At 38.6% G+C, this 18,146-nt stretch overlaps 1 protein-coding gene across 7 annotated transcripts in view; it reads right to left on the reverse strand.

Moving 5' to 3' along the window:
- Window positions 1-18,146, reverse strand: part of nkain2 (sodium/potassium transporting ATPase interacting 2) — a 524,118-nt gene that overhangs the window by 106,785 nt on the left and 399,187 nt on the right. For all 7 annotated transcript variants that reach the window (XR_006310461.1, XR_006310460.1, XR_006310462.1 and 4 more), the window contains exon 4: window positions 11,481-11,681. Coding sequence is in view for 4 of the 7 variants with exons in the window: in XM_043684074.1 (XP_043540009.1) it covers window positions 11,481-11,681 (201 nt within the window). In the remaining 3 variants the exon portion in view is untranslated. The remainder of the gene's footprint in view (window positions 1-11,480; window positions 11,682-18,146) is intronic.

Consider the following 18,146-nt stretch of genomic DNA (forward strand, 5'->3'; position numbering starts at 1 on the left):
ATAACGTTTTACATTGAGACAAGAATAAGTTCCATTCTTATAGTATTTCCCTATATGACTATAGTGGTATCTTGCAATATCTGCCATCTTTAGCAGTCTGTGGTACTGGGTAAAGATTGTTTAGAAGTAATTTGCTAACAACAATTCTCGTTGTTTTTGCTTGGTCTGAGGCCCAACTAATGATTAGTTGTAGAAACTTTATCTTCATAGAGTACCTTCAGAAGAGGCATTGCCCTTGGATAATAAGAAGATTTATGACAATAACTTATTGAAGACATTTTATTATAATTATAGCAGTAAGGACAACTACATTTGGTGAGGCACAATTATTAGCACCTTAGGGAATTGGTACAGATATATCAGCTCCCTCTGAAAGCCAGAGAAGAACTCCTTGCTTCACCTATCGGCTGCATGTGACATAAATAGGATAGGTGGAGCCATTATAACATAAACATTATCCCCCTCAGATCTATTACTTCATTCAAAACCCTGGTCTCAAATTGCCTTTCATTGTCACAGAGGAAGGGATTAGAGAATTCACTGAAGAATGATTCATACAGTGGTACAAAGTTGCACACTGGAGCTTTCAATTATTCCTTGCAATTCCTTACAGCAGCTGGCATTCTTCCACCTCTCTTTCACACAATTTCAGTTGCACATGTCTGACACTTTATTCCATGTTTCACCTTTAATGGCTTCTGTCTCAAGTTTCTTAACAGAAAACACCAATTTCAGAGGTCATGTGATGTCCAACCACAGTGAAAAAATTGCAGAGTACAAATGCATTTCTCCACACATGTGGTTTATACAATACTACATTCTTCAATGATATCAAGGAAAAATAGCATGTGGGCTATGCAGGTAATATATGAGATGAATTAACTTCCCCTATAAATTTCTGTAGTGTCATGACTCATTAAGTATAATGCACTATAAATCAAACACCACCAATTTCTAAATTGTCACAAGTATGGAAGTTAGGTTAAGCCAGCAAATTATACAATTGAAGCCAACTGTCTGCATCAGGTTAGAAGCATATACACATTAGCGTTTTCTTTCCCATTAACAAGAAAATATCTATTCAAACTGATTTTAAGTAATGTCAAATCTATAATTGCATAACATAGACAAAAACAGTAAAAGTACAATATTGTTAATTGATGTAACGTAAACTTACCCCCTTAAAAACTCTCACTCACACACATACAAAATGAAGGAAAACAGATGCACACAATTACAGCAAGTGGAGGGGAGGGGCAAAATAGTCATTGGAGCTGTATCACCAATTCAAAATCATAGAACTTGCTTTCAAAGTCCTTTTCCTTCCTTCAATGATGCATCAATGCTATTTGCAGTCTTTTGTTCAATCCAGGGCTCTTTTTTACCCCTGGGAGATTTAGTATTCTTTCTTTTAGCAACTCTGAATATAAATTTTTCTACCTTTTCAACAGAATTAGAGAGGGCAAATTTTTCAGAGCACTTCGACATGGCTGACTTGTGTTTTTTATTCTCTCCACAGGTTCTATGTCAAACTGATTTAATCAGAAGGTTGTTACTATATCGAGATCTCCTGGACTCAACCACTGGTACCAATCAGAAGACTACATTTGGGCAGAGATACCCTGAACATACTGGTAGCTTCACTTTGTCTGCATTTAGTGTCCCCAAAAGTAACATCTTGCATATGCATTGGTTTGTTTCACCTGCTTTGCTGAAGAAACAGCATTTCTTCCTTTGTTTAAAGTTTGTATCCATTTTGTTTCTCATTTTCAATTCATTGTCGAAAGAAACAGACCCTTTAGAATAGATAGATCTTTTCCTTTGTTTAAAGCTGTATCCTTTATTTTCTTGTTTTCAGTTCATTGTTCAAATAAAATGTGATCTCTTACAAGTGATAGGTTTGTTGGCTGAATGTTGATTTATTCATTCATGTAGAAGTCTGCCTTGAACTTGATGCCTGGCTCCAGATGCCTTGTGGGGATATTGGGGCATAATGTTGTTTTGCACTCAAAAAGGCTGCTTAAAGCTACAAGTTCACCTAGAAGTTCATGATATCACCACTGACAAAATATATCCTTTCACTCCTTTCAGATCTCATAAAGATTAAACAGTAGGTTCAGTTGACTGTGTGAAAATTTGCAAAAAAATGTCACTTATATGAAGGTACATGAGAGACCAAGTCAGGCCTACTGCCGGGTTATAATGAAGCAGCACTAAGACATTAATTTAGCAGAATGAACACATTGCAAAGAAATATTTCATCTTGCTTTGGTGATTGTTGGATTTTAGGCTAAATTTAATATCCTATGTCTATGGTCCTGCCTTATAATCTTTAGCATTTCTACCCCCTCATAGCAAACCTTAAGCTTCATGAAATAATTTAATCATGACCTGAGGCAATTGAAAAATGAAAGAATTGACTACTGTGCGCAGCTGTGCAAATGAATGTGAAATGGAAATATTGCAAGTGCAGTGTTATTCTCATCAAAAGGAAAGACCACATTTCAGGCATTCTAATCCCCACTTGTCTGATCAGGACATCTTGTGGCATTGCGAACCTGAAACAGCCTTTCCTCATGAAAAACAAGATTATGCCCCAATATCCCCAAAAGACATCGGGTGGCAGCCACACTGGTGACATTTCTCATTAAAGACTGTGTGCATCAGATAAATATCAAGTGAGTCATCGCTACAATAATGACTTAATCTTCAGAGACCAGACTATATTAAATGTGCAAAATATTGCATGCGAAATGAACTTAGACTCACTTTCCTGAGCATGTGCTCTTTTTTTGTGAATTAAAGTAATTTAGTTCAAAGAGCTGGAAGGCGTGAATTCACACCATTAATCCCATTAGATACAGACAATAAATCATTGTACAATTAACAACTCCTACTACTTAATTTTATAAAATAAATCCCATTTTAATCAGAAAAGGCTGTTTAAACCAAAGTGTTTTAATCAAATTGAATTTTAATCAAGAGAGATCTGACACACTTCAGTGTGTCATATTTATTTTATGCATACGCATTTGCAGCATTGTTTAAAAATAAAAGTCATAATTCTTTAAACACAAACTTGAACTGGTTCTTATGCAAAACACCTGCTGTTTGGAGCTTATTCACATTAGAACATGTTACACTTGGCTTCAAAAGCTAATTACATTTGTAACAGGTTTCCATTGTCAAGATCAGTGATGAACAGCTTTGAGCAAACCAGATGAATCTTTATTCCTGCAGAAAAATGAAATCCCATTGAGACATAATGGGACAAGTGAAGCTGAAAGAAAAGTAATCATTGGATGCCAGTTAAAATTATCATCAGGTAATGATGTAGGCAAAGCTGATATTTATCTGAGCCTTCAGCCTTTATATTGATGTAACCTATAAAAGTTAATCAACTGCAAATCTACAGTAGTCTGATAATGTTGCGAAATTTTCCAGTGCTTTTCTGCAGAATGTATAAACCTGCTTTGCTATATTTGCATCAAAAAAACTTCTAGGGGATGCAACTATGCTTGACAGCATGTGATTTGGACATTATAACAATACTTATGAATTCAAAATGGCAGCCGATGTTGCACGCTCCTATTTCTAATGGAAACTATATTGAATATCATACTTAGAAGAAAGGGATAACGCATATACATCACTCAACACAACTGCTAAATTACAGATCAAAAACTGTGACACTGATATGTTTTACAGTACAGGAATAGGGATCCAAGTATGATGAATAACCAGACATAAATATGCAGAAGATTGCACAAACAGTTCACCTATTAGTGAGATCATTCGGCAGCTCTAATGCTAAGAATGGAGATCCAGACTTTGAGGCCTCAGGGTCCTGAAAAATGCTCATGAGCACATATGACAAAATTCTACATGAACTGGTTAGCCTGCTAATGAGCTGATGTGCAATGGCTCGGAGCGTTGAGGATTCTATCTTCAACTTATGCTTGAACTTTATGTGGAACATGAAGAACATTCTATTCTATATGTCACCTCAGACAGTATCAGTGAATATGACCACAACATACACCAAATAGAGCACAACCTTCCCTAAAACCACTTGCAAATTCTGCACTTACCCTTGTTCCTTCCAGACGTTTTTTAACGAAAGTATCTGGTTGGGGCAAGGATTCTACTCTATATGAAGCTGGTGTCCAGAGAAATGAACACAGCAGTGGTATCCATTATATGGCACTTCCACTAAAAACTAATGGTTCAAAAGACTGCTGTTTTGTCTCTGGATGATCGTTTTAGCATGCGCTTCAAGGGCATTATATCAGCCTGCATTCTATCCTCATGCAAAGCTGTAAGAATGATGAAACACAATACAATGTGAGTGACCCTGATTCCATCACACAGGTATCTGCTGTTGTCTGACAGTGTCAAGTGGGGAAGAATGGTAACAAGAAGTTGAGGCAAAAGAGAGTTTTGGTTTTGATAAACAGTGTATGTTCACCATAAAATAATTAATAGTTACATTATATCGGAGTTATATGAAAGACCCTACTCACCCAACATCCTATGCCTTTATCCTAAACACTCAGCCAGGCCAGACTACTACTGTAGACTTTAGTTGGACCTTCAACGCTACCCAAAGTCAATTACAATGGTTATCTGAAGTATCCTTTATGGAAGTGCTGCAGCCTTTCACCTACCATGCAAAGCAGATGAATGACATGCATATTCATCATTGTAGGAGTCTGACTAAGGTATTTTACTTATTGACAATGAGAAAGCCTGTATCCAATTCCATTGCGAGTCTTGCTATCTTTCCCTTTTGAGTTCACTGGTTGTCTAGTGGTCAGGATTTGACCACATTTCTGGTCAAGGAGGCATGTTTTAATGCATGTTTAAGACCTGGGAGGTCTTCCAAATTGGATATGCAGTTAAGGGGAATAAAAAAGATAGGGCTATATGGAAAGATCTATGTAGGGAGTGGATAAACTGAATTTCTCTTCCTAGAGCCAGAGCAGATTGGCAGGGTCAACGGCACCATCTATAAGTTAAACATTCTGCAATTCTATGATTCTTTGAGATGGACGTAACATGTCCCTGTCAGTTATGGTTTTGCTGGGAGGTGGTCTGTTGGATAGGTCAGGAGGATCACTCACCAACTTTCCCACTCACCCTTGAGCTTACTGCTATAATCAAGTGTGAGTGCCCATTGAAATTGGCAGTTCACCCATCCTGTGTTGAAAATAATTAAGAGTCAATTAAGCTTTTTCAAAGCACAATTGCCCATAATAACACTGCTCACACCATAAAATAGTTGGCCTTGGCAGGTGGATGGGAGGTGGATTTCTGTTTCTCTTTTTTTTAAGGCACTTAGCAAGGTGGGAAGGAAAGACATGTTATCTTCAGCAGGGGTACTCTTTGTTCATTGGGGCACTCCCCCACACCGCCCCAAGAGGTCAGTACTCCCTTCATTCCTGGCACACATTATAAGACTGAAATCTCCTCCAACATGGCCCACAATCCTTTCCCACGGTGCTGAGAAATGTCCTGTCCCTGACTCGTATTACTCTGGAATCCATCAGGCCTTCTTTGTGAATCTGTCTGCAGCCCCATCAGTGAACAATCTGGAACTCGCACTGCCAGGATAGTTGGAATTTCCAGTCAGCTCCAGTGGGTGGTACATCCTCCCACTGAGGGGCAGATAATTTGTGGTGCAACAAGTTAGCCTGCCTGCAATGCTCTATGGCTGTGGGGCACTTTGTTGTTGACCTTTCAGCTCAATACTGACAATAATTACTACATCGATTGACCCTCTTTTGATCACTCTGTTCCTTCTTTGGGGCACCATTCTTGATTCTACTCTATCCTTGTTGTTGTGTCTTATTTCATTACCATGACATGATCTCCTCCAAATCTCCATCACTGAAGCAATGGCAATCTTGTTTCTTGTATCCTTCCCAGATAGTGGCCTAGATATTTTCCTTGAGGAAAGGCCATATATAGACACTGGTGTAAGTCTAGGAGACCATATGTTCTATTTGGTAGTTAATATCTGAAGGGCTAAACCAAACTCTACCCATCAAGATATTAAGTACTGTTCCTGGGAGCAGTCAACTAGTTTTAGTTTGAGTTCAGTACCAGTTCAAGGATGCAAATTCAATACTAAGCTTTATACAGGTGAACTATAATGTATACTTACTCTAACATCTATTCTGAGGTTTCACGGGGAACTTTCATGAACTCAGATTTAATGCAACTTTGTTGTACTATGTAGTAAACCTATTGTGTATATCAAAACCAAGACTTTCTTCTTTCCAGGACATCGTGTGAGCATCCTTTCCTACCTGATATCAGTAACTCAGATTAATACCAATAACAAGGGTTGATGGTAATGGATCTATCCAATGCACCTCAGATGGTATTAGTGAACATGACCACAATATATTCCAAACACAGCAGAACCTTACCATTTGTAGGTTCTGCACTTGCCCTTGTTGCTTCCAGACTTTCTCAATGAAAGTATCAGGTTAGGGTAAGGACATTGTGTTGGTGTGGGGGTGTGGGGGAAATTGCTCCAGTAAAATATATCCATGCAAATATTGGAAGGAAAGCCAAAATGCCTATGAACAATGAAAAATTAGAATAGTTCAAAATTTTAATCATTTACATTCTAATAGTACTTAAATGGATGTCTGATGTATGAAGTGTGGAGGAGGTATACAAAAATGAAAGAATCATAAGACGATGAGATCAAAACAGAGTGATCGGATTGTAGTGACCAACTATATTTTTAAACATTTATAGTTTTTTTTTAACCCATCTGTGGACATCAGTAGTCACAGCACAACTAGCAGACCACAGGTAATAATACCTCTGTGACCAAGATTAGGGAGTATAATTTATTGAATAGCCTCAAACTGGAAGATTACCCAGGATAAGTGATGCATATTTGCAACTGGATGAAGTCCCACTCATTACACTGCAGGCAAACCTTGGCAACAGCAACATTATAATTTTAACTAAGATCACTGCATCTAAACATTTCATCCAGCTTTCACTTATGAAGTATTCTTGGATTCATTATGCAGCCTCAACTCAACTGCAGTTCCCATGCCTCCAAGAAGCTTTTCTGTGTCAAGAAACAATTTCTTTTCTGTTTCTGGTAGTTGAAAGTCTCTTTCATATACATAGAGATTGCTCTCTGCCATTTCTGGACATAAGACAAAAAAAAAGTTGAGCCCAGGCAACCCATGAGGTGGAATGATATCATTTAGTGATTTTCAGATGCAGGTTAACCCCTCCTTGTGATCTTCTCAAGATATCAGAATTATATCACCTTTCTTCGACCCTGTGTTCTCTGGCATGGTAAACAGTAGTGTAGTCAGCAAACACACTGCTTGTACATCTACTAAATAGCTGTATCTCAAATCTGAGTGGAGTAGTCTTTAGTCCAGTCAAGGGAGACATCCTTCAGTCAGGGGGTTCTGGTAGCAAGTCAAGATTCGCCACAATTATCAATCCAGAGGCTGGGACATGTCAGTTTGTCACTTGGGGAAGTGAAGGTCAGGGGTTTCATACCTCTACAGTCCAGGTGTGTGCCATAGTCAGCTTTGTAGGTCCAGTGCAACCAGTCTGGGGAGTCATGGTAAGTCAATCAAAGAGCTGAATACAAAACAGTAAGGAGTCTGGTTAATCATGGGTCAGTGCAGTCTGTCAAAGTTAGTCAAAGAGTGGGCCACAGTCAGTCTTGCATTTCTGTCCAGTAAAAATCAAGAGAGCATTATCAGGGGCTACTGATGCAGGTGGACAGCTGGGGAATTCAATTAAAAGGATTGGAGGCAGCATCCTGGAATGCATAAGGGATAATAATTGTGTAACGGACCCCTCAAATCCAAGTGGGGAGACAATAGAACCTGAGAGATAATGTGATTTTATAGGATGGGGGTATCATTCACAATCAGCACTACCCTAGCTTCAATATGGGACAATACAATACTATGTCTGGCATGATGGTGCTTCATGTCTGGGGTTTGGAGGTAAGTTGGGGAAATTAACAGTTAAATAAATGTGATGCTTGGAATAGGAAGAAGATCGAAGCTGATGAGGTTGAAGGGGGAAGAAACTGAGAATGGAATATGAAGATTTGTGAGAACAGCAAGACTGAGATGTCAATTCTATAACCCATTCCTAGGTGTTGATGGTGGTATGCTTAGAGATTCACCCTGTGAGTGGAGGGACTCCATTTTTGTGTAATATGAGGCCCTTCAAAAAGCAATAGCATTAATCAGACTTTCACACAGTGTAGGTGAAACACATCTGAAATCAAAAAATGTTCCATGTACGTTTTACACATTGATCTACTGTGTGAAGTAGAAATCCTAGTCCAGGATCACCTAGCAACAGCTGGGGTAAGGAAGCCTGTCCTGCACTGGAGCCCCTAGACCTTGGAGTTTTGGTCGAGCAACCCAAGGCTATTGTAGCTGGATATCACAAAAATACAGAGCGTGTCCTGCACAGAAGCAGGTACACCTTCTTCTGCTTGTACTGAGGGTTGAGGGTTGCAGGCAAGTGCAAGGTCCAAGCACCTTTGGAGTGTCCAGAGGGGAGAATTCTGGGAGGCTTCTATGTGTTTTCTCTCCCAGGTGAGTGTCTACTGGCACCACTCAGTTTCCTTATAAAGAAGAGCACCTAGAGAGAGGCCAAGGACCCTCATCTTTCTGTCACCTTGTTGGTGCTGAGTACCAATAGCTAGATAGATGGAGTACAGGGCTGTGCATCACACAGAGACTGGGGGTGCTATACTTGGTTCTCCATAACATCTATCAACCTGCCTCTTGTTTGAGCATTCCAATACACTCTCATGCCAGAGGTGGCATGGTACAAACAGTGTTGGTGGAGTCCTCCAACCTTTGACCCAGTTTAGCCAATGCCATTAACAAACTAGCCTGCTTGTATCTTGTGCACTTCCATGAAGTTTAACTGCTGACAATGCAGGGTCCTCTCCTGGCTCAGTCTGAGTAGGTGCATGGTCTCTAATAGTCCTCAGAGTGGCAGACATTGGGCTTTTATTCCGTGGCCAGCAGTGGAGATGTGGCAGCGATGCACTGACCAGAATGTGCTCCAGATTTTGATCTAGATAAAATCTCATGACAGTTTTTGAGAGATCCCTGCAGATCCCAGCAATGGTGGGTACATTTGCCTGTGGTGAGGGACACTCCATCAAGAGGTATTGCACAGCTAATGAGCTGAGCTTTGGACTAATTTATGTTTAGCTCTATTTCTCAGATTACCATGAAGAATTCCACTCTGCAACATGACCCCTTTCCTGAGATGTGGTGACCCATAGGGTAAAACATGACTAGTTTGCTCTCTCTCTCTTTCTCTCTCATGATTGGTAAGACTATGGTGACTTTTAGAAGTTCAGCTCAATATCTAATTAGTCTAACTTGAATTTGATTGCTTTCATACAGCAAACTACATCTTGTCAAAACAAAGGCCTCTTTTTGTTGAGACTTACTTTCACCACTATAAAACATTTAGGTCCTCATAACCAGTGAAGGAACAAGGAAAAATGGCAGCATCCTTCCACTCAGGAATATCACATAATTGACTGCAGGAATCTTCTTAATGCTGTGCATGCAGTCTTCTTGGCAGGGGTCTACTCTATTAAATAATTACTGTCTTCTCTTCTGGGTTCCAGCCATTAATGCATAAAACCAGGTTGACCCCACTTACATTAGGAGGCAGCCTGAACACCTAGACTTGTGAGGTGCATTCTTGGCAAGACCTTAGCTTACTTTGACTGCTGGGATTGGAGGAACTCTCAATTTAGTGAATCCCCAGCTCCAATTCTAAACCTGTTGTTTTTCGAGAGACTAGTTGTAGGCTTTATTCCTTAATCAAGCCAATGGCCAATTTTCCTGCCCTTTCATCAGTGCCTCCAGGATTATAATGCAGAGATTTCAACTGACTTTCAACAGACTGGCAATCCTTTCCCTGTGTCTGATTTATATCACAACTATCTTGATGACAGTCGTCTTATCATTCGTTATAGAAATGATAATTAGTGATACATTGAATGTTTCCTTTTTATCCTCAGATTCCAAAGTGCATCCTTTACAATACATGTATTCCTACCAATACTTCATTGAATTCAACTTTGAGATTCTTAAGCTTGATCCTATTCTACACTGTGTGGGATTACAGGAAGAATGAAATTAAGTGAATGATGAGAAATCTAATTCTACCTAAATGCCGGACATGCATTTCTCTCTTCTTATTTCCATTTGGATTACTGCTGACCACTCCTTCTCCACTTGACTGATGTGAATGTGGAACCACAGAATCATAAAGTCCCTAAATGCAGGCCCATCGAGTCCACATTAACCCTTGAAAGAGCATCCCACCCAGACTAATCCCCCTACACTATCCCTGTAACCCTGCACTTCCCATAGCTAATCCACATAGCTAGCACAACCCTGAACCTTATGGGATTAGCACAGCTAATCCACCTAACCTGCACGTGTTTGGAGTGTGCGATGAAACTAGAGAGCCCAGAAGAAACTTACATAGATACTCAGTGAATGTGCATACTCCACACAGACTGACGCCCGAGGGTGGAATCGAACTCAGGACCAAGGAGCTGTGAGGCAGCAGTACTAACCACTGAACCATCATGCTACCCAATGTGGTGAAGGAGGTAGGAATGTAGACAGATCTTCACACTTTCTGCTGGTTGCACCATTATTTCATTGAACAATCATGAAGAATTTTGCAATAAACTCTTAGAAATGATTCCAATATATCCTGGTTAACTTGGCAACTTGGCTTTTTCTCCCTTTGAACTTACACTGAGGGACTTACCAGGACATGGTCTCTACTCTTCAAGGAGTGTACTTCCACCACCTCGGAATCATAATATTTTGCTTATTGCAAGTTCCATATTAGCAACAGCAATTTCACCAAGATACCATGTGCAATTTGAGTTCAAGTCTCACCTTATAAGGAATTCATTGCAAAAAGGTTAATCATGGCCTCATCATCAACAGTTTCCTTTCCCAACTCATCATAACTATACATTTATGAATCTGTATTCCCTCACCTCTGCAATCTGCACAGGTTCAAAACCCAAGCTTGGAGCTGTGCAGTCACTTTTGATTTACAGCACTTTTAAAATATTTCTTCACTGTCCATTGTCCTATATCAACAATCTTCACTTTTCACCTTTCTCAACAAAAAAAATCATAACTACCAATTATTTTCTTACATCACACAATCCAAAACAGCATTGACAAATCTCTGTAGCAGTTCTTTAAATCATCCATTGTAGCTTTTATGGAAAATGCAGAAACTCTATTAAGATGGGGTGTGCTAAATGGTATTTACATTTTCCAAAGGTTTCTGTAATGTGCTTGTGAAATTTAGAGTGGATATTTGGGAGGATATCTATACCGAAAACACTTCTGCCGTAAAAAAATACACTAAGTGGATGCTGAAAGGAAATGGATACTTACTGCAAGGATAACTTGTAGTGAACTATGTGCCACCTCTATATACTGGTATTCTAGGAGACACCCTCTGATATAAATGTAGCGGTGATCCTCTGGTACCCATTCTGGAGTATCAGTTATAGTTGCTACTGCACATCCTGGTCCATTCTCCATCCACCAAGAGCGATGCATAGAAATGTTAAAGGTCATAATCAGGTCAGTATCCTGTGACAGAAAAAGATGATGGATTTAAAATGATGTTGAAATGTACTGCATCCTGTGATACAATGTAGTCCACATTGGCAACTAATAAAATCTCCCTTTTTATAAATCATTTGTGGGATGTGGGCTGGCCAGCATTTATTGCCCATCTCTAGTTGCCCTTGAAAAGGTGGTGGTGAACTGCCTTCTTGATTTGCTGCAGTCCACCTACATAAATTTACGATAATCAAAATCCTGCTTAAATACTTTGAAAAGTTACTTTTAAGTGGACAAATTTCATTTTTTTTAGTGAAAAAATACCAAAATACTATGAGATAAGCATTTAAATGTATAGCATAATTACATATTTGCTATGTAAGTGTATTATGACATATTTAGCAGTAGGTAAGTGGATTGCCATGATATAATTGAATCATTTAAGTTTGAAGAACTGATTTGCAGACTTGAGCAGGATGGAAGATGGAACCTTGGGAAGAAGTTCTTCATTTCCAGGGATCTTTTGCTGTAGGTCCTAGCAGAACATTGTCAGATATACACCTGTTCATATGAACTGTGCCATTCCCATCTTTGGTGGCTGCATATCTAGTGTGGTGATCCTGGCTAAGATCAGATGCTTAACTTCAAAAACAATTATTTTTGTGTTGTATATTCTATGTAATCTTGTGTTGATAAATCCATTATTGAATATTGATCTCTCCACAGCATTAAATTTGTAGTTCTTCACTAAGCTCAGAACCTGTGTCTGTTTGTAGCAGGTTTAACTCAAACTAGATCAACTGGGGTGTATCTGATATTATTTCAAAGACACTTCAGGACCTCCACTGCAAATATCCTCAAATTCTTTAATTTAACCGAGGAAGGCCAAAGAAACCCTATTCCTAAATAGCTCAGTTCCAGATCTGGCCATAAATTCTGAGCACATCTACATCAAAATTTTGTCCTTGAGTGAAATTTCCAAGTTGCTTATTTTCAACAGAATAGCTTAACCCTGGGAATTATGATCCTTTTATTATTTCATTTTTCAGTGAATTATGTAGAATAATTGTGTAGAATAATTCCCACTACAAGTGCATTTTAATACCCAGACAGAAGTGAATAAACAGTAAATAATATAAAACAGAAACTCAAACGTTTCTTTATCCTTCTTTATGCACAAAATATTATGGGAGCTGCTAACCTTCACTCTTAATATGGACTTTAAAACATAAGCTCACTTTTCATACCATGAAATGTTACAATCTGAAAATAAAATCACAGCTGCTTGTCAGATAACATGAAATTTAAGTTACTCAAACCGTTATGCTACTGGCTGTTTCCGAATCTGACTGCAGACTGAACCACAAAGCTCATATAAACATCAAACCAAAAGATACTGAAATTGGTCAAAGGCATGTGCCCTTCTCAGGATGGTCGGATACATCTGCCAATCAAATTCACTATAGATATCAAAAATATCTAGCCAGCTGGGGTAAAGATGTTTGCTAGTAGACTATTTGTAATTGATGTATGATAACAAATAAACTGATCAACAATATGGCAAGATGTTCCAGAATGCTTCTGAGGAATAAAGCCTCTGCAAACATTCCTTTTGCATGCTTTAACTTGGAAGTAAAAAGTGTCCAATTCATAAAGAAAAGCAAACCATGGGAAATTTACTCATAACGTCAGATTGCTTTCTCTCCATGGATGCTGCCTAACCTGCTGTGATCTCCAGCACTTTTTAGTCTTCAGTATAGATTTCAGCATCTCCACTAATTTGCTCCTACAGAAATTTTAACCCTGTGTGATGGACTTTTTTTTAAATTGCAGATTCCAGTTGTAAAAATAGCCAAATCAAAAATTGTATACAAACAAAATGTATACTTTAGATTTTCATGCCTTCATTCATGTCCGACTGAAGGTGAGGAGATTTGAAATGGTGGGATCCAATTCAGGATACCAACCCCAGTCCCACCATGTAAGATTTGGAATAAGGGTGCACGCAATGAGCCTGCATTCAACAATCTTTGTCAAATCCATTGTTAGTGTGATATTTTGGAGGGCCTGTTATTTTCCTAGAGTTGGATCTGTTTTGAATCACAGAATCCCTACTTTTAGCCCAACAGGTCCACAACAACTTGCTGAAGAGCATCCCAACCAGGCCCAACCCCTATATCCTGCATTTTCCATGGCCAATCCACCTATCCTACACATCCCTCGACAGTATGGGTAATTTAGCATGGCCAATCCACCTAATTGGCACTGTGTGTTTGGACTGGGGTAGGAAACTGGAGGAAACCCATGCATACACAGGAGAATGTACAACCTCTACACAGACAGTCACCCGAGGCTGGAATTGAACTTGGGTCCATGACACTGTGAGGCAGCAGTGCTAACCATTGAGCCACCACGCCACCTTTGGTAGGAGACATGTTTCCAGGATCTCAGAGGTGCAACAAACCACAGTTTAGATTTGGGAACCTTTTTACAAGGTAGGTTTAAAATGACCTTAGCCTCATTCCCCAATCTCCTCCATGCCCCATCATAGCTCATTTGCTTTCTCCATGTTTCCCATGTCCACTCACCCAATTTGAATCGTATACAGAACCAATCAGTCGTGTAGTAATAGTGTGGCAATTTTTTAAAGTAATCATTAAAAGCACCCATTCAAAAATCTCCTTTGAAATAAAATGCTGCTGTTACAACCTTATAAAAATGTCAAACAGACACAACCACTCACAATATCAATAGATTTGTGCCACTTCATACAACTTAGTGCTGTTCAAAAAATGCAGACATTGAAAAACCATATCAAAAGAATAACTTATGATAACCTCATAAATATGCTAATCAATCAAAAAATAGTTAAACTCTGAGCGTTCCTCTTTGTGGAAATCTTTAGTAAAGAGACAAGAGATTCATACAGTCTGGAGAGATACTAGAGTATACTTCCTTTCAACATAGGGCGGCATGGCGGCACAGTGGTTAGCACTTGCTGCCTCACAGCGCCAGAGACCCGGGTTCAATTCCTGCCTCAGGCGACTGACTGTGTGGAGTTTGCACATTCTCCCCGTGTCTGCGTGGGTTTCCTCTGGGTGCTCCGGTTTCCTCCCACAGTCCAAGAAATATACAGGTTAGATGAATTGGCCATGCTAAATTGCCCCATAGTGTTAGGTGAAGAGATAAATGTAAGGGAATGGGTCTGGGTGGGTTGCGCTTCGGTGCGTCGGTGTGGACTTGTTGGGCTGAAGGGCCTGTCTCCACACTGTAAGTAATCTAATCTAAAAATGTAATCTATACAGACCCTCACGAAACTGAATGAATCTAATAGCTTAGTCAAGGATTTGTACTAGGACCATAAGTGAACTGTTACCACAAAATCTGGTGACATCAATAGCTAAAGAAATTAACTCAATGGAGTTTTAATTTATTATCTTGGACATGCTACTAAAAATTTGCATAAACTTAAAGCTAAGATGACCACACTTAAAGATGCAGGGATTTGGGATTCACCCATGAGACAGATCTGAAATATGAGTGTCAAAACAACCTAAAGTGCAAACAGAGAAAATGGCCAACTACATGTACCCATTACGCTCAGTATCAAAACAAAACTCCAGTCTCTTGCAAAATGATGCTTTCTAATTGTAAGGAATCAAATATTTTATTTAAGAGAAGCAAAACTAAAATGCACATGTTTTTATCAAACAGTTTTTTATTTTAAATAAGGTTCACATGGCACAATGGGTAGTATCCCTGCCTGGAAGCTCCACGTTTGAGTCCCTGAATGTAATGGTCAAGTAATATGTGTTTATAATATGGCCAGCAAGATGAGTATCAACTTGCAAATCCTTCTGAATACACCAGTGATATGCAGTAAGAGTGGAAGAGATTTCTGGTCAGCCATGTGGTGGAAAGAATGTTGGAACTTCTACCTTCACTATCCATAACTCCAGATTACATGCGTTGGAGCTGCCCTTGGCTGAAGCAGCATTAAATGGCTGGAAGTAGTCCTCACTTGATATAATTTGCTGGGGGTAAGAACTGAAACTGCAGCTTATATAGTCTGCTGTTTCAAGTCAAACTATAAGCTGGGATAATTAGAAGCCTTCTTTGAGCAAATATATCCAAGGCACTAGACAGAGATAACACACAAAGGGTGTCATAAAATGTATGTAATGGGCTCTGTTACACAGAAAAAGACATAGATACTTGTGTAGAGAACCATGGTAAAGCTCACTATACAAAAAGCATAGTCATGTGTCTTATTCTTTAGTGAGATTGTATAACAAAATGTAGCCACCTATCTTTGGAATGGGAGTTTTAAATATATAGCCAATATGGGATTTAACTGTATTCCTGTGAAATTTTAGTCTCAGGTGAATTGAAGCAATGTCCTTTTATTAGGAAGGGAGTGCTATCTGGAATGTGGTTGAATAACATGTATTGTGATGACCCAAGGATAATTTATAAAGTGAACATCATGAGTCGGCATACAGCTGTCTATGGACTGATCATACAGTCACATATGTATTCTGATTGAGTGTATATATAATAAGATGATTGGTTTGAAATAGCCAAGGTGGGCTAGAAACAAATGTGTAAAAAATATATGTTTAATCCAGTGTCCTTTGCTCAGTGGAGAAATCCCTGGATTGCCCAGAAGCTTCCTTCTCACAATAAACTCTTTGATGCTCAAGTGGACCTGGGTGTTGAGTGATTCATTTAATCATTCCTTTTCAACAATGCAGGTAAGGGTATATGTTACTACTACAATTCAAGCTCCTGACTGAACTATAACAGAACAGCATCATGTTCATGTGTTTTTATTGCCAATTGCTTTAGCTTTTATTCATATTCATTTCATATTGTTAGATTTCAAAGGTATATTTATAATTGTATATGATGTCAAATGCTCTGTTTTAGTAAAAAGCCTCACATATTGATTAATGGATTATGCTACTTAATCCAATCATCTAATGTGCCCTGCTAAATAAGGAACATAAAAACATAGAATATAGGAGCATGTGTATGCCATTCATCCTTTTGAGCCTGACCTGCCATTCAATATGATCATGGCTGATTATTTAACTCAGTATCTTGTTCCCAATTTCTTCCCATACCCTTTGATTCCTTTAGTCCTAAGAACTATATCTAACTCATTTGTTTTGGCCTCAACAGCTTTCTAGTGGCAGAAACTTCTACAGGCTCACCAGTCTCTGGATGAAAAAAGTTCTTCTCATTTCAGTCCTAGATGGCCTATCCCACATCCTTAGACTGTGCACACAGAGAGAGCACCGGGAACATTCTTTCTTCATTGACCCTGTCCAGTCCTTTTAGAATTTTTACAGGTTTATTTGAGATTCTCCTTCATTCTTCTAAATTCCATTGTATATACCCCTAATTTATCCAATCTGTCTTCAAACGTTAGTCCTGCCATCCCAGCAAAATCCCTATAACCATTTAAATATAGTTAAATCTAAAAGTCTGTTTAGCATTTTCCAGTAGCATTGTTGTAGCAATTCCAGTAAATATAACTTTATGACAATGCTTAAATATACTTGGCCAAATATATTTTATCACCAAAGAAAATATAATAGTGGGAATTATCTTGAATACATTACAGTTCAATGAAAAACCTTTGAAGTTTAAATGGGGAATATAAGATTGAAGTGATCTATAATGACTTAAGTATTAACAGCCACACTAACAAAATTAACATATAATTAGAAATGGAGGATGTTCATGATGAAATCAGATCAGGATACTTCAGTCAACTTGAGAAATTGATTAATATATACCGTCACCAAGATTAAAGCAATTGTATTTTGATGCTTGATGATGAAAAGACATACGCAACAATAACCTTTCCTTGATGGAAAGAAACAATACTGGTTATTTTGTACTATAATACTCATCAAGCCTTATATTTAGAGAAATATAATTCAATATTTTTTGACATAATGACAAAATGAATCATGCAAAATATCTGGGCAGCTTGAAGTGGACATGGAAGCAATCAAAGAAGCATTAAATGTGATGAAGATTACAAGCTACAATTTTCATCCCTGCAACAAAATTTAAACCATGCCAACAGATAAAAAGTATTAATATCTATCACACTGCATGCCATAGAGTCACAAGCTGGTTCTGGTGCAGCATTATGCCGCATATGTCTGCACTGACTATCTGAATGAACATTGATACCTAGTGCCATTCTCATGTCTTTTCCTCAGAACTGTGCACATTTTCTTTTCTGTTCAAATAGTTATTTAATGCCATCTGGAATCCCTCAATTAATCTATGTTCACCAGGCTTCAAGGCAGTGTATTGCAGACCTTAACCACACTCTGTGGAAATAAGATTTCATTCACATCTCACTTACTTCTTTTGTACATTAATTTCAATTTGTGCCCTGAATCAATCCTTTTATAAGAGGGCAAAAGTTTCACGTTATCTACTGACCTTGTCCTGACCCATCATGATTTT

Source organism: Chiloscyllium plagiosum, chromosome 3 (assembly GCF_004010195.1).
Source record: "Chiloscyllium plagiosum isolate BGI_BamShark_2017 chromosome 3, ASM401019v2, whole genome shotgun sequence".
Taxonomy (NCBI): domain Eukaryota; kingdom Metazoa; phylum Chordata; class Chondrichthyes; order Orectolobiformes; family Hemiscylliidae; genus Chiloscyllium; species Chiloscyllium plagiosum.